Source organism: Anolis sagrei, chromosome X (genome assembly GCF_037176765.1).
Source record: "Anolis sagrei isolate rAnoSag1 chromosome X, rAnoSag1.mat, whole genome shotgun sequence".
Taxonomy (NCBI): domain Eukaryota; kingdom Metazoa; phylum Chordata; class Lepidosauria; order Squamata; family Dactyloidae; genus Anolis; species Anolis sagrei.
Window position 1 is genome coordinate 47,639,937 of NC_090034.1, and position 26,962 is coordinate 47,666,898.

Below are 26,962 nucleotides of genomic sequence, written 5' to 3' on the forward strand. Positions count from 1 at the left end.
GTCATCAGCATATTGGAGTTCTATAACATGTTGTTGTGACCTTGGTTTTGGCTTTCAGTCTGTTGAGGTTAAATATCTTGCCATCTGTCATGTAGATGATTTCCACTCCGGTGGGAAGCTTCCCATCAACAAGATGAAGTATCATAGTGATGAAGATGGAACTAACGTTTTTATTTTGCTTCTAATTCATTGACTTATTGGCTAGTCGTTGTAAGTTGTGTATTTATTTGATAATTATTTAATGACAATTATTTAAATTACTTGTTTTATTTCATTGTGTAATGTATCATATTGTATGGGTTTTTTTATATATATATTTCTGTTTTATACAGGCATGGAATGCTAGCCTTTATTATGTTGGAAGTCGCCCTGGGGAGATAGGGCGGGCTACAAATATTATTATTGCTATTTAGTGGGCAGAAGGGGGTGTGGCTGGGGAAAGGGAGGCGTGGCCGCCTGGTGCTGCCCAATCAGCGGCGCCGCTTTCGGCCCTGCCCACGCCCTGCGCTACAAAAGGCCCCGCCGACATGCGCTTCCCATTCATTCTACGCCGGCTTGAGAGAGGAGGGAGCATGGCGCATGCGCGGCTCTTCCTGGCTGCTGCCCTCCTCACCTGGGGCCTCGCCCGAGGCTCCCGGGACCCGGATGAAGCGGTCCGGAGGGTCCGAAGGGGCTGGACCATGCCGGGCACGCTGTGGTGCGGAGCCGGGCACTCGGCGGGCAACTTCTCCGACCTGGGTGAGTGGCAAAGCGGCCCTGGGGCGGGACTGGATGCCCTCTGGGGTTCCCTTACCCCAAAGGCACGCCTTTCTCCATCAAAACCGCCGCCCTTTGCGAGAGAGGGGCCTTCAAAGGCATCTAGCCCCACCCCAAAGAGCCCAGGTGGTTGTCGTGGGGGCTCTTGAGCAGGTGCAGAGTGCAAATTATTTCCCAACAACGAGGAATAAAAAACATCCAGACCATGCTATGGGACCCTGGGAGTTGTAGTTTGCCAAAGGGTTCATCAACACGAGAACTAATAATAATAATAATAATAATAATAATAATAATAATAATAATAATGCACACTGGGTGCAGTGCCTAAAGACCTTGGCCTGCACTTAAGCACAATTGGGTGCTGACAAAATGACCATCTGCCAGCTGCAGAAGGCCACCTTACTGGATCAGCACGCATCATTTGCCAATACATCACACAGTCCTAGACCCTTGGGAAGTGTCCGACGTGTGATCCAATACATCCAGCAGAGTGATCTTGTCTGCTGTGGACTCACCTTGTTATGGGTTGTTGTAGGTTTTTCCGGGCTATATGGCTATGTTCTGGAGGCAATTTTTTTCCTGACGTTTCGCCTGCATCTATGGCAAGCATCCTCTGAGGATGCTTGCCATAGATGCAGACGAAACGTCAGGAGAAAAATTGCCTCCAGAACATGGCCATATAGCCCGGAAAAACCTACAACAACCCAGTGATTCCGGCCATGAAAGCCTTCGACAATACATCACCTTGTTATGTTTCTAATAATAATAATAAAGAAGAAGCCAGTAGAGGTGGTCCCAGTGGTGATCAGCACACTGAATACAGTGCCTAAAGACCTTGGCCTGCACTTAAACACAATCGACGCTGACAAAATTACCATCCGTCAGCTACAAAAGGCCACCCTACTCGGACCTGCATGCATTATTCTCCAATGCATCACATAGTCCTAGACCAGCGTTTCACAACCTGGGGGTCAGGACCCCTGGGGGTGTCAAGGGGGGGTGTCAGAGGGGTCACCAAAGACCATCAGAAAACATAGTCTTTTCTGTTAGTCATGGGGGTTCTGTGTGGAAAGTTTGGTCCAATTCTATCGTTGGTGGGGTTCAGAATTGTGGGTAAACTATAAATCCCAACAACTACAACCCCCAAATGGCAAGGTCCATTTTCCCCAAACTCTACCAGTGTTCACATTTGGGCATATTGAGTATTTGTGCCAAGTTTGATCCAGATCCATCATTGCTTGAGTCCACAGTGTTCTCTGGATGTAGGTGAACTACAACTCCAAAAACTCAAGGTCAATGTCCACCAGACCTTCCCAGTATTTTCTCTTGGTCATGGGAATTCTGTGTGCTATGTTTGATTCAATTCCATCATTGATGGAGTTCAGAAGGCTCTTTGATTTAAGGTGAACTATAAATCCCAGCAACTCCAGAAAATGACAAAATCAATCACCCCCAACCCCATCAATATTCAAATTTTGGGCGTATCGGGTATTTGTGCCAAATTTGGTCCAGTGACTGAAAATACATCCTGAATATTAGATATTTACATTACAATTCATAACAGTAGCAAAATTACAGTTATGAAGTACCAACGAAAATAACGTTATGGTTGGGGGTCATCACAACATGAGGACCTGTACTAAGGGGTCGCGGCATTAGGAAGGTTGAGAACCACTGTCCTAGACACTTGCTGGCATGTGATCCCGTACCACAGCCAGCAGAGTGATCTTGTCTGCTGTGGACTTATCTTGTTGTGTTTCAAATAATAATAAACTTTATGCAGATTGATGTCATCTGAACTGCCAGGGCTCCATTCTATGGACCCCTGGGAGTTGTAGTTTGCTGAAGGCTTCATCAACACGAGAACAAATGCAGTTTGATATCATCAAGAACTGCCAGAGCTCCTTGCTGTGCAACTTTGGGAGTTGTAGTTTGCCAAAACCCATGTGAAACTGCAACTCCCAGGAGTCCAAAGCATCGAGCTGAGGTCAAGTTGCACGAGTTCTGCACACCTTTTGTGTTGCAAAAAACCACTTTGGGTATCGATCGAGAGAGTAAAGCCAGATCACACTAATACTAATTCCAGTAGTTTTATTCTTATTAATACTAATAAGAAGAAAAATACTGGAAGTAGGGTACAAAATGATTAAAATTATAAAATAACAACAAATTGAGACTCAAAAGTAATAATATTTAATAATAATAATTAATAGAAGATGTATGGTTATCCTGTGGAACTCCCAGGCACTAGATGTGGCCATTGTGATTCATTGGCCTGCTTTGGAAGAGTTCATCCCTTTGAGGGTGGATTTGGCAAGTGGCAAAAATCAAACCTCCAGCATCAGGAGCAGTCTGTCTTTCTAATCCCTCAACATCTCTCTTAGGCAGATTCCAAAATGCCTGGGCTTTGCACTCTAACCCTTTGCCTATAAAGAAGCAGTAGCTGAGCTTTGATAGGGATTTAATTTTTAATCTGGAGACCCACCAGTCAGTGTCGGGAATTGGTTTATTTTTCAGTGTCAGTCCTTCTGGACCCGGGTGGATGGCATCGAGGCCACTTTGGTTGCCATGGTGTGTTAAACAGCCTGAGAGTCAGCAATCCTGGTGCCAGCTTGCCTTGGCTCTGGAGGAGTTCCTTTTCTGCTGACGAAACCCATTGGCAAATACATGCTGACAAACTTCAAAGAGAACCAACGAGGACAATGCAAAGGCCTTGGGTGATGGATTTGTCACCCGCTCTCCCCTCCTTTTGCTCTCCAGAGGTGCCCAGGGGTATAATGTGGGCACAGGACCAGGGTGGGGTTGTGCGGAGGAATCCTCCTCACCCATTTGTATGTAAATACACCACTATTATTATTGATATTATATTTTTTATTATTGTACTAGCCATCCCCTGCCACGCGTTGCTGTGGCCCACATGGGGGTTCTGTGTGGAAGGTTTGGCCCAATTCTATTGTTGGTGGGGTTCAGAATGCTCTGTGATTGTAGGTGAACTATAAATCCCAGCAACTACAACTCCCAAATGTCAAGACTCAATTTTCCCTAAACTCGAACAGTGTTCACATTTGGGCATATTGAGTATTCTTGTAGAGTTTGGTCCAGATCCATCATTGTTTGAGTCCACAGTGATCTCTGGATATAGGTGAACTACAACTCCAAAACCAAAGGACACTGCCCACCAAACCCTTCCAGTACTTTCTGTTGGTCATGGGAGAACTGTGTGCCAAGTTTGGTCCAATTCCTTCATTGGTGGGGTTCAGAATGTTCTTTGATTGTAGGCGAACTATAAATCCCAGCAACTACAACTCCCAAATGACAAAATCAATTTTTTTTTTGAGTGAAGGACATACATTGGGTTCTTAGGTATCTTGTGTCCAAATTTGGTGTCAATTCGTCCAGTGGTTTTTGAGTTCTGTTAATCCCACAAACGAACATTACATTTTTATTTATATAGATATATATTATATATTTATTCCTTATATTATTTTACTTCATAACTGTCCTGTATGTATGGATTTGGGTCAGATCCATACATCCATGCCCTATGCGCGCCATTCAAAAGGGACATGTTGCACTTCTAATAGGATGCCAGCTGCTGCCTTCAGCTTTTTGGGGTTCTAGATGCTGGTCTCGGTTGCCCATCTGATCCCACTCCTTCCATTGCAGGGGTTTTCCAAGGTCCGGACGTATGCTGTCGTGAACACGATCATTGTGAAGCGCAGATCCCTGCCCTGGGCTACCGGTACGGGAAACGCAACCTTCGACTGCACACAATCTCACACTGCGATTGCGACTCGAGGTGAGTACAGTTGGCTGGAATGCAAGATCCATCGTCCCTACGTGATCCTGGTTTGGAATGGTGGGAGTGGTTGTCCCCTGTGGGACCCACCAAGAAGGGAGGGACACATATGGGTGTGCATGCAGTGACATACCCGGGAAGTCATGGGTTCAGTCTCCAGCAACAGTGGCTAAAGAGAGATTATTTATTTTATTTATTTATTTACACCATTTCTACCCCGCCCTTCTCACGCCCGAGTGGGGGACTCAGGGCGGCTAACACAGGCAACAATTCAATGCTGCAATATCAATAACAACAATGTAAAATCAAATACATAGCAAATTAAAACAGTAACATTAATTAAAATCACATACTCATATAATAACATAGTTGCATAATCACAAAGTCACATAGCCGTTTCCAATTGTCATAACAGTCTTATGGTCCGGGTTCAGTGTCTAAAGTGCTGCTGTGCCCACTAGCCAAAGGCCTGGCTCCAAAACCACGACTTTAGTTTTTTCCTAAAAGGAGGGAGGATGCTGATCTGATCTCGCTGGGGTGCGAATTCCACAAGCAGGGGGCCACCACTGAGAAGGCCCTGTCCCTCGTCCCCACCAGACGCGTTTGTGACGCTGGTGGGACCGAGAGCAGGGCCTCCCCAGTAGATCTTAAATTACGAGGTGGAACGTAGAGAGATATACGCTCGGATAAGTAAGCTGGGCCGGAGCTGTATAGGGTTTTATAGGCCAAGACCAGCACTTTGAATTGTGCTCGGAGGTGGACTGGCATCCAGTGGAGCTGACATAACAGGGGGGTGGTGTGCTCCCTGTATGGTGCTCCAGTGAGTAATCTGGCTGCTGCCCGTTGGACTAGTTGAAGTCTCCGAACAGTCTTCAAAGGCAACCCCACGTAGAGTGCGTTGCAGTAATCTATTCGGGATGTAACCAGAGCGTGGACCACAGATTAGACTGGGTGGAGGATGATGGGGCTTGCCATTCAACTGCATTTAAAACAGTGTTTCTCAACCTTCTTAATGCAGTTCCTCATGTTGTGGTGATCCCCAACCATAAAATTATTTTCGTTGCTACTTCATAACTAATTTGGTTACTGTTACGAATTGTAATGTGAATACCTGGTATGCAGGATGTATTTTTATTCATTGGACCAAATACCCAATACACCCAAATTTGAATACTGGTGGGGTTGGGAGGGGGTTGATTTGGGAATTGTAGTTGCTGGGATTTATAGTTCACCTACAATCAAGGAGCATTCTGAACTCCACCAACAATGGAATTGAACCAAACTTGGCACACAGAACTCCCATGACCAACAGAGAACACTAGAAGTGGGCATTGACCTTGAGTTTTGGAGTTGTAGTTCGCCTACATCCAGAGAGCACTGAACTCAAACAATGATAGATTGGGACCAAACTTGGGAAGAATAATCAATATACCCAAATGTTAACACTAGTGGAGTTTGGGAAAAATAGACCTTGATATTTGGGAGTTGTAGTTACTGGGATTTATAGTTCACCTACAATCAAAGAGCATTCTGAACCCCATCAGCGATAGAATTGGGCCAAACTTCCCACACAGAACCCCCATGACCCACAGAAAATAGTCTTTTCTAATGGTCTTTGGCAACCCCTCTGACACCAACTCACGACCCCCCCCCCTGGATGTCCCGACCTCCAGCTTGAGAAACACTGATCTTGAGGGCTGTGCTTGTATCGGTGATGTGGCTCAGAGTTCTGAATAGTGCCCCTTCAAGCTCCTTGGACAGCATGCAGGGGTGTCATACAGCCATCCTCAGAGGCAGCTGTACCAACAACAAAGCCCCCTCTGTTGGGTTCCACGTAAATACTTGAAGGTTCATGCTGCTGTCCTCCTGCCACCTCAATGCAGTTCCTTCCTTGCCAGGTTCCGGCGCTGCCTCATGAACCTCAATGATGCCATCTCCAACCTGATCGGTGCCAGCTTCTTCAACCTACTGGAAATCCCCTGTTTTGTGTTGGAGGAGAGCGAGGAGTGCATTGAGTGGCATTGGTGGGGCGGGTGAGTGTTCTGATGCCCCTTTGGGTTGGAAGGCTTTCCCATTCTTCCACCGGGGCATGGCTGAGAGTGGTGCCCAGCTGTGGGCGCCCTCTTTGCATCACGGAGCCTGGCTGAGAGGGCAGTGGGTGGCCTAGCTCTTATTGTCCTTCCCTCCCCAGGTGCAAGGAATATGGCTCCGTGCCCTTGGCTCACTTGGTCCAGCAGAGCCACTACCAGTCCCTTACACCAACCACCAAGCAGCCTAGGCTTGCCACCCAGCCATCCCGACATGGAAGGCGTCGACAGAAAGGCCGGAAGCAGAAGCTCCATTTGGAACCCAGTTCTGAACCAGATTGGCAACCCTCCCCAGCGGCCACAGCCTCAGGCCTGGCGCCCAGATTTGGCACTCCGTTAGAACCAGACCAATTGAAGATGACAACAGCTGGCATTTTGCCAACGGAACCCCCTAAGGTCCAGAAAGAAGAGGCCTCCTTGGATGCTGGGAGGCATAGTTCTGCTATCATCCCTGGGAGCCGAGGTGAGTGTCTGGCTACCCTTGGCAAGTGGACGCATTTCTGTTGGCACTGAGTTACCAGTTGGCACCTGTTTGGACTGATTTGGGGGCATATGGGACAAGGATAGTGGGGAGAAAGTTGGAAATGTGGGACAAATAAAACCAGACATGGTTTGAAGGCAGGTGTTCTGGGATTGCTTAGCAAGGCCACACAAAGTGGTTGAAATAATAATAATGATAATAATATAATATAATTTGGACAAATAAAATCCAGAATTTGACAAGTTGGAGAAGTCATGGGCCAAAGAGAGGAAAGGGCAGCTGTAAATGTCAGAGCCTGGGAATAAATGGGAGGAAAGAGGATTTGATGGCCAGCTTGCAGGATTCCCCCAATTTTTTTGGCTTGTTGATGGAAAGATCTGTAGGGAACCATCAGTCCAATGTACCGAAGTCCCCTGGTATCATTTTCTCTGGATTCCTAAAGTCCATTTCCCTCCTCCCCTTGCACTTCTAACTATTGTTGTTGTCTTGCTTGTCTCTAGACATGGCGCAAAGTTGCAGCTGCTACCGGCGCCTGGACCAGTGCCCTTACCGGATCGGGCCCCATGAGATCAAGTACCAGCTGCACAACATGGATTCCCGAACCCTCTTTCACTGCAATTGTACCCGCCGGTGAGTGGCTGTCCCTGTTGCCAAGTATCACGCCAAGGCTGAGGAGGGTTTCCTTTTTCAGAGGAGTTTCAGGCATCCCCAGGGGCACAAAATGGGCACACTATTCTATAGGTTAAGCTTTCTTAGTAGTTGATGTGCCAGTCTTTCACAGGATTTAGAATTTGGCACCTCCGTGGCATCCATCTCCAATAAAGGACTATGATGTTATTATGAGCTGGTCAAGCGATTGATGGGCATTCTCCTAACACAGGCCAGTTTTGATTTTGATGCCTTTCTCCTTCCAGGCTTGCCCGCTTCATGCGTCGGATGAAGGGCCTCAATGAAGTGGAAGGGCAAGTCTTGTCCGACTATGTCTCCACCTCTTGCTTTGTCTTGGAGACTCCACCAGAATGTCAGAATGGCCAGCAGCAGCAGCCCAAGTGAGTACCAAGTGGCAGGACAGGGTTTGTTGGTAAGGAAGCAACTGAGTTGGAGGGAGAAAGCTAGGTAGTGGAACCAGGTGCCCAACAGGCCTTGGGAAGCTAGTGTGCCTCCATAGCCTTTCAAGAGATGCCCACTCCAGATAAAGAGTCTGATTATATAGAACAACCAAGTCTTAAAATGCCCCTTTCTTTTGGCATCAGCCACTGTGGGCTTCTAGGCACCGCCAGAGTTTTTTGGAATGGCATTTGAGGGCAAGCCATGTGTCAGAGGGGTCACCAAAGACCATCAGAAAACACAGTATTTTCTGTTGCTCATGGGGGTTCTGTGTGGGAAGTCTGGCCCAATTCCATCGCTGGTGGGGTTCAGAATGCTCTCTGATAGTAGTTGAACTATGAATCCCAGCAAATACAACTCCCAAATGCCAAGATCTATTTTCCCCAAACTCCACCAGTGTTCACATTCAGACATATTGAGTATTCGTGCCAAGTTTGGTCCAGATCATTGTTTGAGTCTACCGTACTCTCTGGATGTAGGTGAACTACAGCTCCAAAACTCAAGGTCAATGCCCACCAAACCCTTCCATAATTTTCTGTTGGTCATGGGATTTTTGCATGCCAAGATTGGTTCAATCCCATCGTTGGTGGAGTTCAGAATGCTCTTTGATTGTAGGTAAACTATAAATCCCAGGAACTACAACTCCCAAATAACAAAATCAGTACCCCTGCCAAACCCTACCAGTATTCAAATTTGGGCGTATTGGATATTTGTGCCAAATTTGGTCCAGTGAATGAAAATACATCCTGACTATATCAGATATTTACATTACAATTCTTAACAGTAGCAAAATTACAGTTACGAAGTAGCAACAACATTAATTTTATGGTTGGGGGTCATCACAACATGGGGCTGCGGCATTAGGAGGGTTGAGAACCACTGTGTTTGAGTTTCCCAGAGCCAATCTCCATCTGTGCTTCTCTCTCACTTCCAGTTGCATTGGTGTTGGCAGAGCCCACCTGGCCCCCGCCCGGCACCTCACCAACCAGCTGACGGACAAGCTGTGGGGCAGCTCCCTCAAGGTGAAGCGTCAGGAACAGCGGGCCCCCGACCGACCCCTCCGGCTCTTCAGTAAATGTCGGCAGCTGGCACGAGCTGCCCGCCGTGCGGTGCCTCACCAAACCTAAGAAGATGTCTTTGTCTTCATTTGCTGGGATGCCATTGTGGCAAACCCTGGCACCTTCATGGACTGAACCCCACGGGGACCCCCCTTTGAGGGCCGCTGCAGCTGAACCCTTTTGCCCATGGCACCGGTGGGCATAGTAAGACAATCCCTTGTTGCGGACCAAGGGCTGCCCTCTCAAAATGAGCAGTCATTGCTTCTTGGACTTGGTGAAAACGAAGGGGGAGCAGAAGCTGGTGATGGGGGCAACTTGGAAGTTGGAGAGCCGCTTGTTTCCAGAAAGCCTATAACTCCGCAGCCTCTATGGCAGCTTGGCATATGTCAGTTGCTCACTGGTGCAGGTGGGTGAATGGGAAAGGAGGGCAAGCACAGACCAGGGTTGGCATCCAGCAGCACTCCGTATGTTTGTTGGACTACAACTCCCAAAGTAGGCTGCCACCCAGCTGGAGAGCCTTATTATGCCCGCCCTGGTGTGCCTTTTGGGGCATTTCTAAATGTTACAACCCTCGCCAGTCTGGCAGAGGGTGCAGAATGCTGGGAGTTGTAGTCCAGCAGCAGAAGTGGCGTGCCATTCCCACTCTTTTTGCAGAAGTCTTTTGTACCACTGTACTTTTCACTTCTGGTACGGAAAGCAGAGCGGGCACTCTGCGCTTTGTGAATAATTTATTAGGAGGAGGTCGAATGGTTGCCTTTTAGACAACAGAGCATTAAAAGCCTTTTTTGCACTGGGCATGACGTGATGTTTGAATGCTTTTGGGGGCAAGCTGTAGAACCAATGAAAAGAAAGGAGTCTGAGTCATCTGAACAATTATTATTAATATTAATAACTATCATTAATGTTAATATTATTAGAAGCAACAATATCCCATCTTCCTCTCTTCAAGACTCAAAGTGGCTGAATGATGTAGGTATATGGGATTTTTTTTTGACATTGCAAAGGGTAGTTCTAGAAATACAATAAATAAATAAATAAATAAATACCTCCTTGCGCAAGATGCAGGCAGTGGTACACAACAAGGAGACAGGACCCACAGGTTTGTTGATGTTTTATTAGGACAGGAGGGGAAAGAGGTTGGACAGATTGCATCAACTCTGAACTCGTCCCAGCGAAGGTCGAGGATCTGTCAGTTTGGGGAGACCAGCCCCCCTCCTTCCCTTCCCCCCAGAATCCCCTTGGTAGCTTTCTTCCTCCTCCTCCTCCATTCCAAGGCACCTTGGCAAAGGTTTGACCCCCGGCTTCCTCTCCAACTCTCCTCTGACACTCTGCTTTAGCAGGAACCAGCCCTTTGCCACCCTCGGCATGCTGCCTGTGACATCTGCCAGCCTCCCTCTGGGAAGTGCTGTTGCACCCGCTCCAGAGCAACACAGCTGTGCCACCCTTGCCCCAGCTGCTGCATTGTCCTCTTGCCATCAAAATTGGGCCTTCCCGCCTCCAAATCATGCCCATCTCCCTGCCTCCCATTCAAAGCTTTCACGCCAAGTAGAAATGACTGACATCCCCTTGTGGCCTTTTCTGCTGTCCTTTGGTAATTTTCTTATTTCTTATTTTCGGCAGCTCTTCCTTATCTTTCTGGAGGAGGGGATGCCTTTTGCCACTCTTTCAACCCAAAAGGACAGGCAGGTGGCACTTGAGGGGATGGTGGGTAAGGAGGACTTCTGGGCAGAGGAGATCTGGTAGGCAAGTTGGGCAGTTGGCCAGGCAGGTGGTGGCAGCACTCGCCCACCGACAGCGGGTGAGAGAGAGATTGAGAAAGAGGCACGCGACTGAGCAGGGAAAGGGCAAGGTTGGCGGGGAACACTGCAAGCATTAGAAGGGTTGGACGATGGGTTTGCCACCCCTTTAGAATCCCATGGGGTCCCAGCCTTGGGGGCTCTGGGACCCAGCTTCCTGGGGTGAGCTGCCAAAGAGCGCTGCCAAGCTGGAGGTGGGGCTGGTGGGGCTCATCCGGCGGGCGGGCAAGGCCTGCTCGGCACTCTCCCGGCGGTGCTGGAGATGGTGGGTGCTCATGACCTGGTCAAGGGTCTCCAGCCGTACAGCCGGCAGCAGGCCCAGGTTGCGGGGGTCGGCCCGGGCCAAGGGGCTGTCCTCAAAGCGCCAGGCGGTGGCGGTGCCCGCTGGGGATTTGGATCGCCGGCGCCGCTGATGCCGGGGGCTGTCCTTGGAGAACTGGATGCTGGGGATCTCACCCTTGAGGCGGGTGGCACTGCTTCGGCGGCGGGCCTGAGGTGAGGGGCTGCGGCTGGCGCCCTTCTCCCGGCTGGCAGGGCGCAGAATCAGGCCCTGGAATTTGGCAAGGCTGGGGCTGCGGCTGCGGTGGCGGCTCATCTTGCCTGGACTGGGGCTGCGGGACTTGGGGCCCAGGAGCACCAGGGTGCTGTCATCCTCTTCCTCCTCCGATGTCGAGCTCGAACTGTCTGGTGGGCTGCTGCTGCCCGGGTCCAGTGAGGGCATCGAAATCTAAAGCGAGAAAGAAAGGGAGTCAAAGGGCTTTTATGTGACGGTGATCCAGTCGTTGTCACCTTTTGGAGCACAGTACTGCTCTCCACAGTGAGATTCACACTCAGCTCTTTCCTCTCTTGCCCGGCTTCGATCCCCATTCCCTAACTGTGCAACTCTTGCCAGAACCCCCACCTTCCTTATCTCAGCTGCTTCGACCTTCCAAGTTCTAGTTGAAGGCACAAAATGGTAAAAACACCGGACTCCTTAATTCAGTTTTTACCAAAAGCAGCACTTTACTTTATTTACACAAATATACATTCCATTCGGAGCCCCAGTGGCACAGTGAGCTAAACCACTGAGCCGCTGAACTTGCTAACCGAAAGATCGCAGGTTCAAATCCGGGAGCGGCTTTAGCTCCAGCTTCTGCCAACCTAACTGTTCAAAAACATGCAAATGTGAGTAGATCAATAGGTACCACTCCAACGGGAAGGTAATGGCACTCTATGCAGTCATGTTGGCCATTTAACCTTGGAGGTGTCTACGGACAATGCCGGTTCTTCAGCTTACAAATGGAGATGAACACTAACCCCCAGAGTCAGACACGGCTGGACTTAATGTCAGGGGAAAAACTTTACTTTTGCTACATTCCATTCTCTGCTCATTCTCAATCACATCTTTCAAGCTGAGATAAGGAAGGTGATTTATCACAATTCTTTAACAGACAATATTGAAACAGCCATAAGCGGGCATCACACGTCACTGGTATGACGCCAGTGTAGCAAAATAAGAAATGTCATTCTCCAAAGTGAGATTTGCTCTCAGCTCAGCTCCAATAAACCCTCCAAGTTGTCACCCTAGCGATAACCCCAAAAACAATATACTCCAGTACTAAAACCAAACACACACGCACCCCCCCCCTTCAGACATCTTGCAACTCTTCTGACATTTTAGATTGGTGTAAGGTTTGCTCAAATATTTAAATCTAACTAGGTCAGGATCTGGTGATTTGACATTTTTCCAAACACAAGACACCACATTTGCCCCCACTCTTGGACTGGGTGCATTTTTCACTCCAAGGTCCAAAAAAGGGCCTCTCACTTCTATGCCATTTTCTCCTTTTTTTCAAACAGATGCTGTAGGGCATCCACAAAATGGCGCAATCGCACTCTCCAGGAAACGAAATACTTGAAAAATACAGAGAGGAGAAAAGAATTGCTTTTCAAAGCTCAGTGTCACTTCAACAAACCAGATTCCCATCTAAGATCTGGCATTTTTCCCCAGAGAGCAGGGGAAACGCAAGGGCTTTGGATATGTCTCCGGCAGGGAAGAGGTGGCTTTGGATTGGCCTTGGTTACTGACCTGGAAGGGCTCGGTCACCCCCACCATGCAGCTGTAGTTGTTGCTGTAGTAGCCCAAGATGTAGTCGCCTTTCCCTTTGGGCAGGGACTCCTCCGGGAAGAGTAACTGGAAAGGCCGAAAGAGAAATGCGGATTGACCCCATTCCCAGGAGGAGGGCAGAGCAAGCCTTGGAGGCGGCGCTCTCACTCTCAAGATTGCTCCCTGAAAATGGGAAGAGAGGGCCCCGTCCCCAAGAAGGGCTGTGAGGTCCCCCTACCTGGAAGATGTTGCTTTCCATGTCTTCCTGCTTGGCCCAGACATAGGCAACATAGTCCTTATAATGCCGGAAGCCCACCTGAAGAAGAAAGTTAAAAAGAGAATTGGTTTTTCTATTTGGAAACACTGATCAAGCTCTTAGGGGGGTTCATCCTTTAAGGAGGTAGAAAAGGAACTTGTTCATTTTGCCTACTTTTATCCAGGAGGCGAGTGCAGAGCAGAGTGGAGGGTGAACCCTGGCACTAAGGGATATGGAGAGAAGGAGAAGGCTTACTTTGATATATCTATCTATATCTATTTCCTACTTACTCGATAAAGGGCGATCCAGTCCCAGGAGCTGCGGTGGTAAGTGGGCGAAACCTTGTACCGGATCACCGCTTGCTCCGGCTTCGTCCATTCGTCAGCCACTTGGATCTCCACCAGCGGTACCTCGGCTCTGGAAGCAAACTGCCGGAAAGAGGAGAGGAAAAAGAAGGACAGATCATGGAAGGAAGAAAAGGAAAAAGATGGGGAAGGAAGAGGGAGGGAGGAGAAGGAGAATGCAGATGAGGAAAGGAGAGGAAAGAAGGAAAAAGAGCGGAGTATTTAGAGAAAAGGGAAGGAAGAGAAGGATGGAGGGTGGGAAGGGAGGGATGGTGGAAGGAAAGAGAAAGACAAGGAGAAGTGTAAGGCCAGATGAGAAAAGGAGAAGAAGGAAGGAAAAAGAGAAAGAGAAAGGTATGAGTGGATGAGAAAGTGGAAGGGAATTAAAAGGAAGGAAGGAAGGAAGGAAGGAAGGAAGGAAGGAAGGAAGGAAGGAAGAAAGGAAGGAAGAAAGGAAGGAAGGAAGGAAGGAAGGAAGAAAGGAAGGAAGAAAGGAAGGAAGAAAGGAAGGAAGAAAGGAAGGAAGGAAGAAAGGAAGGAAGAAAGGAAGGAAGAAAGGAAGGAAGAAAGGAAGGAAGAAAGGAAGGAAGAAGGAAGAAGGAAGGAAGAAGGAAGGAAGAAGGAAGGAAGAAGAAAGGAAGAAGAAAGGAAGAAGAAAGGAAGAAGAAAGGAAGAAGAAAGGAAGAAGAAAGGAAGAAGAAAGGAAGGAAAAGGGGTGCAGTAAATAAGAAAACCCAGTTTAGATTTTAAAATCAGATGGTGCTTGGAGTTAAAAGGAAATAAGCCATTATGGTGGTGTGGTGGGTTAAACCTATGAGCTGATGAACTTGCTGACCTAAAGGTTGCCGGTTCGAATCCGGGGAGCAGGGTGAGCTCCCGCTGTTAGCCCCAGCTTCTGCCAGCCTAGCAGTTCGAAAACATGCAAATATGAGTAGATCAATAGGTACTGCTCTGGTGGGAAGATAACAGCATTCCATGCAGTTATGCTGGCCACATGACCTTGGAGGTGTCTACGGACAATGCCGACTCTTTGGCTTAGAAATGGAGATGAGCACCAACCCGCAGAGTCAAACACGACTGGACATAACGTCAGGGGAAAACCTTTATCTTTACCTTAGGCCAGTAGTTCTCAACCTGGGGTCCCCAGATGTTTTTGGCCTACAACTCCCAGAAATCCCAGCCAGTTTACCAGCTGTAAGGATTTCTGGAAGTTGAAGGCCAAAAATATCTGGGGACCCCAGGTTGAGAACCACTGCCTTAGGCCATTATTATTATTATTATTATTATTATTATTATTATTATTATTATTATTAAAATCCTGCTTCTTCTCTGCCCAAGCAGCTCAAAGTGGCTAACACTAAAAAATCATACCCAAAGCATACGAACCTTAAAATACAATTAAACACAGGACTTCTTAAAAGAACATAATCAAAACCACTGAAAAATATGCTAAACTCCAGGAATCCCCTTAACGTACTCGATCCTGCCCTATCTTGGAAGCTAACCAGGGTTGAGCCTGGCTAGGACTTGGATGGGAGATGTTTGATGAACATTCTGAATGGTGATCCCTGTGGCTGTGGACTCACCTGGACAGCAAAGATGGAGACCACGGGCTTGTGGTCGCTGACAGTATATTCCATGTGGCTGCAATAGCAGAGCTGGGTGACGCCCAAAACCCCGCAGGCGGACCTCCCCGAGTGGTGGGTGCTGGAGCCAGCTGAGGCCTTGATCTTCCACAGGATGCGGTCTGTCCAGGCCGGCTTCCGCTTCTTGGCGCTGCGGACAAGCAGAGGTTGTTTGTCCTCTTACCCAAAGCGCACTGGAAAATGATCACTCCCAGGATTTTCTTCTGATGACCCCTTACCTAGTATCGTACATGTTGGTGCCCACGTCAAATTTGAAGGTCGGGGGGAAATTGAGGGGTCCTTCTTGGAAACCTTTCAAGATGGGCCAAGTGCTTTTCGCAATGTTCAGCTGCAATAGAAAGAAAGGAGAGACATACAGTCATGGCTGGGAGAAACTAGGGTCTGGTACGGTTTCCGAACCGAAACCAGAGACTTAGAGGGGACTTTTGGCAATGCCATGCAAGCACACACACAAAATAATAATCTTAGGGCAAAAGAAAATCTAGCTTTACTTGCTCGCTCATTCACTTGCTTCTAGCTGGAAGTTGGCTGAGGAGCAGAGTGGAGGGTGAGGCCTGGACACTGGCAGCACAAGCAAAGCTGGGCCACTTTGCAAGCCGCATCCACAAAGAAACTCAGGGCCCTTTCACACAGCCATATAACCCAGAATATGAAGACAGAAAGTCTCACAAGATCTGCTTTGAACTGGGTTATCAGAGTCCACATTGCCATATATTCCAGTTCAAAGCAGATAATGTGGGATTTTATTCAGCTGTGTGGAAGGGGCCTCAGGGCCCTTCCACACAGCCCTATATCCCAGAATATCAAGGCAGAAAAACTCACAATATCTGCTTTGAACTGGGTTATCTGAGTCCACACTCAGATAATGTGGGATTTTCTGCCTTGATATTCTGGAATATAGGACTGTGTGGAAGGGCCCCCAGAGCTGTCAGTAGGAGCTGCTTTCCTATCCAAACAAAACTTACGCAGTAACTTTGGGCAGGTCACACTCTCTCAAACCCATCTTAGAGCAATTTGGTCAGGAAAATGCTATAATAGGGCTGGCATTAAGAACTTGAAGACCCTCACTGTCGACCCCCAGTCTCCCCAACGGCATGGAGAGGGTTTTTGGGAGTTGTAGTCCCCCCAAACTGTGCCCTCACCTGGTCCTTCTCCCAAAGCTGATGCAGCATGTTGCTGTCAATGGCGTACTTCACAAAGCGGATGTCCAAGCTCTCGATGCGGAAATTGAGGTCCCCGAACCAAAAGACGAGGCTGGCAGGAAGGCAAAAGGGGGTGGGTAAGTCTTGCCAGGCAGCGGGGGACAGGCTGGCATATTCTCTCAGAGGGTGGCCTGGCATCGGCTGAGCCATAATGATAATGATAATAATAATAGTAATAATAATATGTTATTTCTAGACCGCCCTCTCTCCCCGAAGGGACTCAGGGCAGTTTACACACATAAAAAGGCAAGCATTCAATGCCTCGGGTGAGCCATGGATCTCAGGGGGGAATAGAGGTCAGTGCAGGACCAGCGGCTCTCCCAGCTGGCATTCTGCCCACTCCCCGGCTGATCCTAAATGAATTGAGTGCTTGGTGGGGTGGCAGCCAGCCAAGCGGGCAGATCAAGGCCCCAGGCATCCCAAAGGTCAAAGGCAGTGTCCGTGCAAGCGGGCACGTGTATGGCCACCATGATCAAAGCGGCCTTTCCAAGCAGTTGAGCAGATGGGCAGCCCAAGGGAGGGATTGGCACTGATCCTGCAGTGGCCGATGATGCCACCCATGCCAAGGTGGGCATGATTCCGCTGCAGCTTTTAATCTGTGCCCTCCAAGGCAGGAAGGATTCTTCCTCAAAATAATTCCATGACTTTAAGGTCTGAGCTAAAAGCTAGAGCAGATCATCAATAGGTGCCAGAGTCATTATTATTATTATTACTATTTCTCGTGTTGATGAACCCTTTGGCAAATTACAACTCCCAAGGTTCCACAGCATGGAGCCCTGGTGGTTCAGATGATGTCATGCTGCAATCTCCTTGGGGAGATCAGATGGAATACAAATTATTATTATTATTATTATTATTATTATTATTATTATTATTTCTTGTGTTGATGAACCCTTTGGCAAACTACAACTCCCAAGATTTCATAGCAAGGAGCCCTGGCAGTTCAGAAAATATCAAACTGCATTCCCTTTGGGGAGATAGGGCAGAATACAAATAAAGTTTATTATTATTAGTAGTAGTATTTGTTCTCGTGTTGATGAACCCTTTGGCAAATTACAACTCCCAAGGTTCCATAGCATGGAGCCCTGGCAGTTCAGATGATGTCAAACTGCATTCCCCTTGCAGAGATCGGATGGAATGCAAATAAAGTTGTTGTTGTTGTTGTTGTTATTTCTCATGATGATGAACCCTTTAGCAAACGACAACTCCCAAGGTTTCATAGCAAGGAGCCCTGGCAGTTCAGATGATATCAAACTGCATTCCCCTTGGGGACATAGGGCAGAATACAAATAAAGTTGTTTATTATTATTATTGTTATTGTTCTTGTGTTGATGAACCCTTTGGCAAACTACAACTCTCAAGGTTCCATTGCAAAGAGCCCTGGAAGTTCAAATGATGTCAAATTGCATTCCCCTTGGGAAGACAGAATGGAATACAAATAAAGTTGATTAGTATTATTTGAATTTTGCAAAATTTGCATTCTGACAGCATCAATGCCACTAAGGGAGAGGGAAGGGCCTAGCAGTAAAGAGACTAGCCTTGGTTGGCACCAAGGTGCCAGGATCAGTCCCTGGCATCTTTCAGAAAGTGGACCTCAAGCAGCAAAGCCTGCGAAGTGATCACATTGCTTGGAAATGGTCCTTGTTTTGGGTGACAAGTCCCAGCCTCCCCACACTGGTATGGAGTTGTCATCCAAAACATGGCACATTTCTGGGCATTTATGTCCAACCTCTCCTCTTTAGGGCATTGCTATTCCCAGAATTTGCACACCCATCCCGTGTAGGTCACACTAGTTAATTCAATTGTTTCCGCTCTTTGCACCAAAAGGAACGGTGAGCCTTTGGGGAGAAAGCCATGCCCAAGCCAAGCCCGTGCCCCCAATGCCCAAGTTGGCAAGCCAGACTCACTCGTGGTCCAGGATGCCGGTGGCTGAGGGCCCCTCAAACTGCTGGAGGTGGAGGATGGTGGTGAAGTCCTCCCGGCGTTGCTCGGCCTTCTCCATGTGGGCCGGAAGATGGCAGTTGAGGAAACATACCATGTGCCCAAAGATTGCCAGGCGCACGCTCACCCCGCCCTTGTTACCCTGCCACAGAGAGGGAGGCACAGTGTTCGGTTGCCAAACAGGGCCAAGGGAGACACTCTCCAAGGTCCTATCCCCTAGTCTCACCCGTCTCTCTTTTGCACGGATGGGCCATGTGTAAACCATGCCTGGCTCAGCTGCCCATGCCTGCAGGAGCACTCACCCAGTACCCGCCAAGTCCAGTCCTGGTGCAGTCGGTCTGGATGTCATGCAAGAAGGGCAGGTGGTAATACTTGGAAAAGACCATCAGGATGACCCCTTGCATCCGCACCGTGCTCACCTGGAACGGGAAGAGGGGGGGTGAGGTGGCCTTCAGAAACTACAACTCCCAGCATCCCATAGCACTGGGTCAGGGCAGTTCAAGCGGTGGGTCAAATCTTGCAAAGGGCAATGTTTAGTGGAGGGTAAAGACATTTGATGTATTTGCAATGAGCCCAAGAACGGCACAGGGAGTGTGGCATATTGCAGCTGCAGCCCCTAACTCAATAGGGCATGATGATGGTGCCCTACATTTGGATTACCAAATGGGATGCCGCCAGAGACGTGAGTGCCACGCCTCCGAGGGCAAAGCGGGCAGCCCCTCCTTCCTCCCAGCCCCAAGAAAGCACTCTCGTCACCATGGCATTGCCATGGTGATGGGCGGGAAGTTATCAGCAGCAGGCGGGCGGGTTTCCGAGGTCATCCCGGCACACTTGGCAATGTGCAAGGCCAGCTGTGCCAGCTTCCAAAAACCAGGGCAGGGACTCCACTTTGGCTTTTTGTCCAAATTCCAAAGTGTGGATATACCTCTTTCAAATAGGTCCAGCCCCTGCAAACCTTGGGAAGAAGAGTGCCCAAAAAAATGCCCCCGAAGAAGGACTAACTGTTTGGTGAAATGGCATTTGTGAAAGATGAAGGCCGGTGGAAGTCTGTTTCAAAGTAGTACCTTGACTGCAAGAGGTTTGCCAGTTCCATCCCTTTGGTGCCAGGCATGTGGGGCACCAATCAGCCCTGGCACTGTCTTTTTCTTTCCCTTTCTGCCACTTCTTGGCTATGCCTTTCTAGATGCTTACCAGGACAAAGTTAAAGGGGCTCAGGACCTCCATGAAGAGCTCGCTCCACTGGTCGGTGAAGAGGGCATCCTTCAGCCGCTTGTTGATCATGGAGTTCACCTCTTGCAGCCTGCCAAGAAATAGACAATCCCCCATTAGCAGGGCCGGGCAAAGAACGGGCACACGTGCCCCTTTCTCAATGGCTCCAGAGGGAAAAAACAGGATTGGTTTGGCAGCCTTGTCAAATAATAACAATAATAATAAAAACATGTCAATTCCCACCCCCACTGCCAAAGATCAGCACAGACTCACACCCACAAGACACATGCTTCAGACGCCCCCAGCTTGGCATCCGCTTGGCAAAGAGATTGGTTGGGAGGCTGGTTAAAGATTGTGGGGAAAGTGAATGGTCGGATAATAAAAAACCGAACCCAGCAGCATTTCAACTGTCAAGCTCGGGGCACCATGAGGTCCTTCCTACGTATGCATTCATGCTCTCCGATGCCAACGACAAGATGTCCATGCCCAGGCACAGACTTTGTGTTAAAGAATGCAGGATAAGGCTTCATATGGGATCATGGCATGCTTTTCCCATCATGTCCCATATCCCAAGATCCTTCTAAACTGACTGGCAAGGGTCGTCTATACATGCACAGAGAGCATTTTGCCCAGTAAGAATAAGTGAGGTTTGAGAAACGGGGAAGATGGCACCACAGCCAAAAATATCTTCGGAAGGCAGACACACAGACAGACAGACTTCTGAGATGAAATATAAAGGAAGGGTGGCATCCCCCTTACCCGATGGCAATCATGTCCGTATCGTTGGAGTCCCCCGTGTTGAGATGGAGGAGGGAGGTCACGTCACCAGGGGGCATGGCAGTCCCAACGTTCCAGGAGACCACAGTGATCCTGCAAAGAAACACAGGGCATTGACAGTCAGTGGGCATTGCCCAGCCAAATGGGAGAAGGAAGGAAACGCCTCTCCATTTTGGGGGAGGAGGATGGTTGGCATACAACAGTGTCAGCAAAACTGGGCATACAGACAGCACAAGTACCCAGGAAAATGGACATTGCCTCCAGGTATTGTGGTTCCCCAAGGAACCACCCAGCCAAATGATCAAGGCTGGATGCCCAATGAGGACCAGGGCGCTGTTTTGGGGGTCCACACTGACCCCAAGACACATATTCTGGAAGTCATGGTATGGATGGGCAAGAATATAAAACCCTCCCAAAGTCATTGGCATCAGGCTGAGAAAGGCGGTATACAAATACAGTAAATAAATAAATTGGCATGCCCATGCATTGGATTGTGTGTGTGTGTGTGTGTTAGGAGCGACTTGAGAATCTGCAAGTTGCTTCTGGTGTGAGAGAACTAGCTGTCTGTAAGGACATTGCCCAGGGGACGCCCTGATGTTTTGATGTTTTACCATCCTTGTGGGAGGCTTCTCTCATGTCCCCCACATGGGAAGCTGGAGCTGACAGCTCATCCGCACTTTCCCCAGATTCAAATGTCTGACCTGTCGGTCTTCAGTCCTGCCGGCACAGGGGTCTAACCTATGCATCACCGGGATGAGACTAGTAGTAACCCAGTTACTTAGTTTAGGAACACCGGAGAAGAAGAAGACTCACGCCAGATCTTTGGGTCCTTAACCGATATGAGGCCCTAGATGCCACTGTTCCTGACTGCATGCCACCCAAAAGTATGCCCTGTTCGCCACCTGAACTGACAGACGGAAACTCATCGTACCCATCAGTTTCTTTTCCCACCTCCCACGGCTGCCTCCAAGTCAACTGTCTGCCTTGGAAGATATAGAAAAAAAACCCCACACACAATGCCAGGCCATTCACATTTCGTCGTTGCACTGACCCAACCTGCACAAGACTCTTGGCTGCCTTTAGGGGCACAGAAGAACTTCAAGTGCCATGCGAGTTGAGTTTGGGTCCCATAACAGTGCACAGACCCCTCTCACCCTTTGTCCCGGGTGGCGCAATGCCCTAGGCATCCCGTCCAGCTTCCATGTCCCTACGTTTCCACTTTTTGACGTTCAAACTCTCAGAGCCCCAAGGTGCCCGAAATTCCCCCTGGCAAATTTTTTTTCTTTGGACATCAGCCGGAGATCTGGAGTTAAGTGTGCTGATGGCATAAAAAAGAGGTTTCCAAAATGGGCACAATGGACAGTACATTAGGCCTGAGTGCCTTTCAAAAGACCATTCCGGTGTGCGTGCAGTTCAGAATCTAAGAAAGGAAACAAGCGGGTGGCATTGATGGGGCAAATGGGTTGGGTTTTATTAAATAGTCAAGGAATGTTTCCTTCATCCCAGACTATTTGCTTGACACAATATACAGCATTTCCCTCCACTCTTGCAACGGGTTTCTTTTCCATTCCCTCCTTCTTCTCCTTCTTCCTTTTAGAAAAATTAGAATGCTAGAGCGCATCTGCAAAAGGGTGCGAGTGCGCTCCCTGACAAAAAAAATGGAACAATTCTGAGACGATCACAAACTGCTTTTCAAGGCTGAGTGTCACTTCAAAGAAACCGTCTTTCTATTTTTTAACAAACTCGGGAAGAAACTTGAATCGTGCCCTAGAAATGGCAACAAAGAGCCCTCCCAAATGATAGGAAAAGTAGATGCAGAAAATGCCAACCACTTGGAAATGCCAATGAGTTACATTGCTAGGATTCACGCTCATCCAAAAGCAAAGAAGCAATTCACTCCCTTATGTGCCACCCTTTTGACCTACCCTGCAGGGTCGTTGTAACCATGACCGTGCCAAAGCAGGCTTAGAGCTCGTACAATGTGATAAAGATGCCAGCTACTATTACTATGATTGCCCATGCCTGGCAGGAAGGTTTTTCCTCTCTCCCTTCAATTGCTTGGCAGGAGCCCCAGAAGAGATGCCAGCTGTTGGGAGCACACTGGCCTGGCGCTCGGGCGATAAATCTCAGGACATTAACGCAATTAAACCGTACGCCTCGGAAAGAGCCAGCTGGCACCGGGGGCAGGCAAAGGCTCACCTCAGGGGCTGGTTGAATGGGCAAGGAGAGAACGTGCCCACAGCATAAGGCTGGAGTGGGCATCTTTGGGGGCACACAGAGACAGCAAAAGAAGATCCAAGGCAAGTTCTGGTTGGCAGTCCACTTGTGGAGCGAACTTGGGAGTCAGTTACCGCATGCCAACATATCCCCTTGGCAAAGTCTGGATTATCCATAGACCTTGACTTTGAAAGAGAAGCAGGCTTTAGATGGCAGCAGATGGCATGCCATTATCCCAAAGGGAAAACAACAGGCGTGCAGTGCCAACCATGGGATAGTAGCGCCACTCTAGGGTTTAGAGTCACTCTTAGGGGCACTTTCCAAGTTGGCAAACCCAGTTTGGGCATAGATTTCAGCCCACATTGAAACTATTGGTGGGGGAGCGAGCAGCACCAAGCTGGGCACTTTCTTTGGTGCCAGGCATTTCAGCACCATGGATAGGACCTTTGGTTTTGTGTGTGTGGCATTGCCCTTGGCACCTTGGAGAGCACCCCGCAGCGATCAAAAACTGGGCAGCAACTTTGGCCTTGCTGTGAGTGCCTGGGCTTTAAAGTTCGGATTAAAAATCAAAGCAGATTCAGTGCCAAGGGTGCCACTTTTAACCACTTTGCACTTTCTCCATTGCGATAGAAACAAACACGGCTTCAAAACCAGGACAGAATGCGGCCTGTTTCCTTGCGGCGGTTATTACAAAGATCTATTAAGACAGGATCGGCAAACTGCTCTCTCTCCAGAGGATCCTTAAAGGCTCTCTTACATAATGCCCTGGCAGCCCTTCGCCACCAATAAACGGCCTCCATAGGAACTTACTTAGGAGTAAGTACGGAGACGTTTATCGCCTCGGTCAGGAAGGCGGCCAACTGCAAGAGTAAAGCAGGCCAAGAGCCAAGATCCTGTCTGAGCCTGGATGCTAAACAGGGGCAGGCCTGGTTGGGACAAGGATGGGAAACCACCGAGGAAGGAAAGAAATTCATGGGGTTGCCCTAAGTTGATCAGGCACTCGCATTGATATTAAAGAGTGCAAGGCCCCGAATAGCCCAAAAGCACCAGACTTTGGCTGATCATGGAAACTGAGCAGGGACTTGGAAACTAAGCACAGTCTGATTGGGACTTGGATGGGAGACCCAGCAACGGGTACCAGAGGAAATCTGGACACCAATAATTGGGAATATATTTTCCGCTCTACCAGTTGTCAAGGTGCCCACCTCCCCTGCTATTTCATGGGCAACCAAACCAGTACAAAGCCCAGTCCAAAGTTTCCTAGAACTTCACATTGACAAAATATATCTAAAATTGTTTCATCAAAGAGTAATCCTCATCAATCCTTGAAGCGCCCCACTGGAAAGCTCAGTCCTCTTCAGTGCAGCATTGGAAGGTCCCTAGTAGAGCATGCTGAGTTTCTCACCCAAACAACAAACCATGGCATTTAACCAAGGATAGGGAAGCAGGTGAAAGTGCCAGTAATGATGCCAAGCAAGTATGTGGTTTGAGATCCCTCCCCCCACCAAAAAACAAGTGCCATGGCTCACCGAAACTCATCCTCTGGCTTGGCCTGGGCCTTACCAAGGGGCACCAGGAAGCGCTCTTTGCTGTGCTGAAAGCTGCTGCTGAGGTCCTGGGACTTGGGCGAGTGGCGCACGCGGGCACAGGACACCATTTCCTCCGACTCAGCTTTGGTTAGCAAGGAGGCCTTGGAGGTGGCCGGGCGCCCGGTACAAAGGTACTCACTGGAGACGGCTTTGGGCAAGGAGGGTGGGCGCTGGGCCGAGGCCGAGCGGCTCAGGCAGATGTGGTCACTGGACTCAGCTTTGGGCAGCGTGTCTTTGAGTTCTGAGGCTGGGATGCCAGAGGAAACCGGCTCCAAGGAGCACAGCTCAGGCAGCATGCCCCGGCTGGGCGACTGGCTGAGTTTCATGGAGGAGAGGGATGAGCTGCCCGAAGCCGGGGACAAAGGGCGCAGCTCTACGGGCGAGCGCAAGGTCGGAGTGCCATAGGCCGGGGTGGCACCCTCAGGCGGTGTCCGGCTGATGTCCAAAGAAAGCGGCGGGTTGGTGCGACCTGGGGAGCGCTCCTGGTGTGAGCCTTCTGGCTGTGCCCGTGAGTGGAAAGCATCGAAGAGGGAGTCGGGCCGAGCGACACTGGACACAGAGCCCCCGGGATACAGAGCCTGGTTTGTGCCCTCTGGCTGGAAGCGGCCGTCTGAGGAGAACTGGTTGGAGCCAGGTGAGAAGAGCACCGGTGATGTCAAACCAGTGAGGCTGCCCCGCGGCGAGACAGGCTGGGAGCCAACGGGGGAGGTCGGGCCTTGGTCCACATTGGCACGGGGGCTTGACTCCATCTGGGTAGAAGGAAGACAGACGAGACTGAGTTGGGGGCAGGAAGGATGCAAAGGCATGTCAGCTGTGCCCGCATCAGCATTCAAAGCCCTGAGCCAATGTGTGCACCCCCCGTCAAGACAGAGAATCAGTGCCCATGCCAAAGTTGGGTATTCAAACCCTGAGCCACTGTGCCACCCTCAAACCAAGGTGGGCATCCTGATGCTTTGCCTCCCGCCCCCAGGGAGCCAGTTCTTCCCTTGTGGTCTCCCCTGGCATGGGAATGCCCCAGCCCTCCTGCCGACCCGGTACCAGGATCCATCCCATCTGAAAGCATTCAAACTCTTCGTCAGACGTGTCGCTTTCCATGCTGCCATGCCCAGAGTCTCCTGGTTGGAAGCCCTTTCCATTCTCCAACAGCCGTGGAACCTTGGCACCAGAGGTTCTCTGCCCTTCGGAAGGAAGAAGCTGACACGTGGTGGGCAGATCTAATACCCACCAGGGTCTTTTGGCGGCAAAGAAAGGAGGTACCAACACAGAATGGCTCCACCCAGGCCAGGACCCAAAGGGGCATTGCTGGCCACCCTGTTAAAGACGCAATCTTCACAATCAGACTACTTCCTGCCCCAGTTTCCTTTCTCTCAATCACAGAGGGCATACTTTCGTCCTTCCCCGCCTCGCCAACTGTCCTGCTCTGGTGCCCTTCACTGCCTCCTTCTCCCACTTTGGCTTCATTGGCTCAGAAATGCTGAGCAAAGGGTGTCCCCTTCCCTTTTCCCCAGGCAAGCCTCGGCCTTTACCTCTCCCACCTGGGCACACCTCTAATCCCTCCCAAGTGCCAGGTAGACGCTCCTGGTGCCACCCCCACAGGGCCTTTTCCAGGGGAGGGACAGGCAGCAGCCAAGAGCCAGTGACAGGCGAGCCTGGCACTTGCTTTCCTCAACGCCAGCGAGGGGGAGGCGTTGCCTCAGTCGTGCCAGACGCAACCTGAGAAGCCCTGGGCACCCAGCTCAGGTGGCAGACGAGAGCAGCCAGGCTCAATGGGAGGCGAAGGGCACAGAGGGACAAGGAAAGGAGACCCTGGTGGGTGCCCACAAAGCAAGGAAACACCTCAAGGGCATCAAGTCGAACCCACTCACACACATACACACATACCCTGATGCCAAGTCTTGCCTTGGAGACTTAAAATAGCTTGGTGGGGACAGGTCTCCGGGTGTTGGGTGGCTAATGCTATCCATTCTTTCTAGTGAAGGATGCTGGGACTCGGGAATGCAACTACCTCTTAGGTTTTGCCTGCAGTGCCAACTTGAGCCATCACTGGATTGGTTTGGGGATGCTGGGGTCTGTAGTGTGTGGGGTTAGCAAAAGAAGCAGAGGCAGGATGGGCATGCAAGTGGCGGGACTGCAACTGCCAGCCTCCCCTGGGTAAGGCTGGCTGGGAGTTGTAGTCCATGTGCATCTGATGGGGGAGGGTTGGTCCCTAAGTATTAAACTACAACTCCCAAGCACCGCTGCAGCTGGGAGTTGTAGTGCACCTCCTAGATGCCCTGCAGGCCAATTTCCCAGCTGGGGAGACTGAGGCCAGGGGGAGAGAGCCCTCCCAGAGGAGCCTGCACCCCCTTAACCCTGCCTCACCTTCCTGCGTCCCTCAGGGGCCCCGGAAGAGGTGGCTCGGGGGGCCCGGGGCTGGCCATGCCTCCGGCTCCGGCTGCTGCTGCTGGACAGCGGCTCCATCCTTCTCTTCCCTCAGTGCTCCTGGTCCTGATGATGCTGATGCTGCTGCCGGGGAGGCGCTGGCGTCATCCGCTCCCCCCCCCCCCCCCCCCAGGATTTAAAGGCATAGACACCCAACAGACTGGCAGTCCTCCTCCTCCTCTTCCTCCTT

At 49.8% G+C, this 26,962-nt stretch overlaps 2 protein-coding genes across 3 annotated transcripts; one reads left to right on the forward strand and one right to left on the reverse strand.

Annotated features, from left to right (window-relative positions):
• The first annotated feature begins 557 nt into the window (after window positions 1-557).
• On the forward strand, window positions 558-10,083 carry PLA2G3 (phospholipase A2 group III). The gene is made up of 7 exons (XM_060785342.2): window positions 558-738; window positions 4,423-4,555; window positions 6,454-6,588; window positions 6,747-7,105; window positions 7,624-7,753; window positions 8,038-8,172; window positions 9,165-10,083. Exons 1-7 carry the CDS (start codon window positions 573-575, stop codon window positions 9,355-9,357), a joined length of 1,251 nt encoding a protein of 416 aa, XP_060641325.2. The 5' UTR covers window positions 558-572; the 3' UTR covers window positions 9,358-10,083.
• A 304-nt stretch (window positions 10,084-10,387) lies between these two features.
• On the reverse strand, window positions 10,388-26,869 carry INPP5J (inositol polyphosphate-5-phosphatase J). 2 transcript variants are annotated; one of them, XM_060785340.2, is made up of 13 exons: window positions 26,713-26,869; window positions 24,292-25,100; window positions 20,528-20,638; window positions 19,751-19,859; window positions 18,862-18,978; window positions 18,526-18,701; window positions 16,559-16,670; window positions 15,635-15,744; window positions 15,357-15,546; window positions 13,717-13,854; window positions 13,409-13,486; window positions 13,153-13,257; window positions 10,388-11,811 (listed from the first exon to the last, which is right to left on the reverse strand). In XM_060785340.2, the coding sequence occupies exons 1-13, from the start codon at window positions 26,809-26,811 to the stop codon at window positions 11,194-11,196; spliced, it is 2,772 nt and encodes a 923-aa protein (XP_060641323.2). In that variant the 5' UTR covers window positions 26,812-26,869; the 3' UTR covers window positions 10,388-11,193. The 2 variants fall into 2 exon arrangements, with proteins under 2 accessions (XP_060641323.2, XP_060641324.2); XM_060785341.2 differs by lacking the exon at window positions 24,292-25,100 and having other exon boundaries at window positions 26,713-26,859.
• Between the last annotated feature and the right edge of the window lie 93 nt (window positions 26,870-26,962).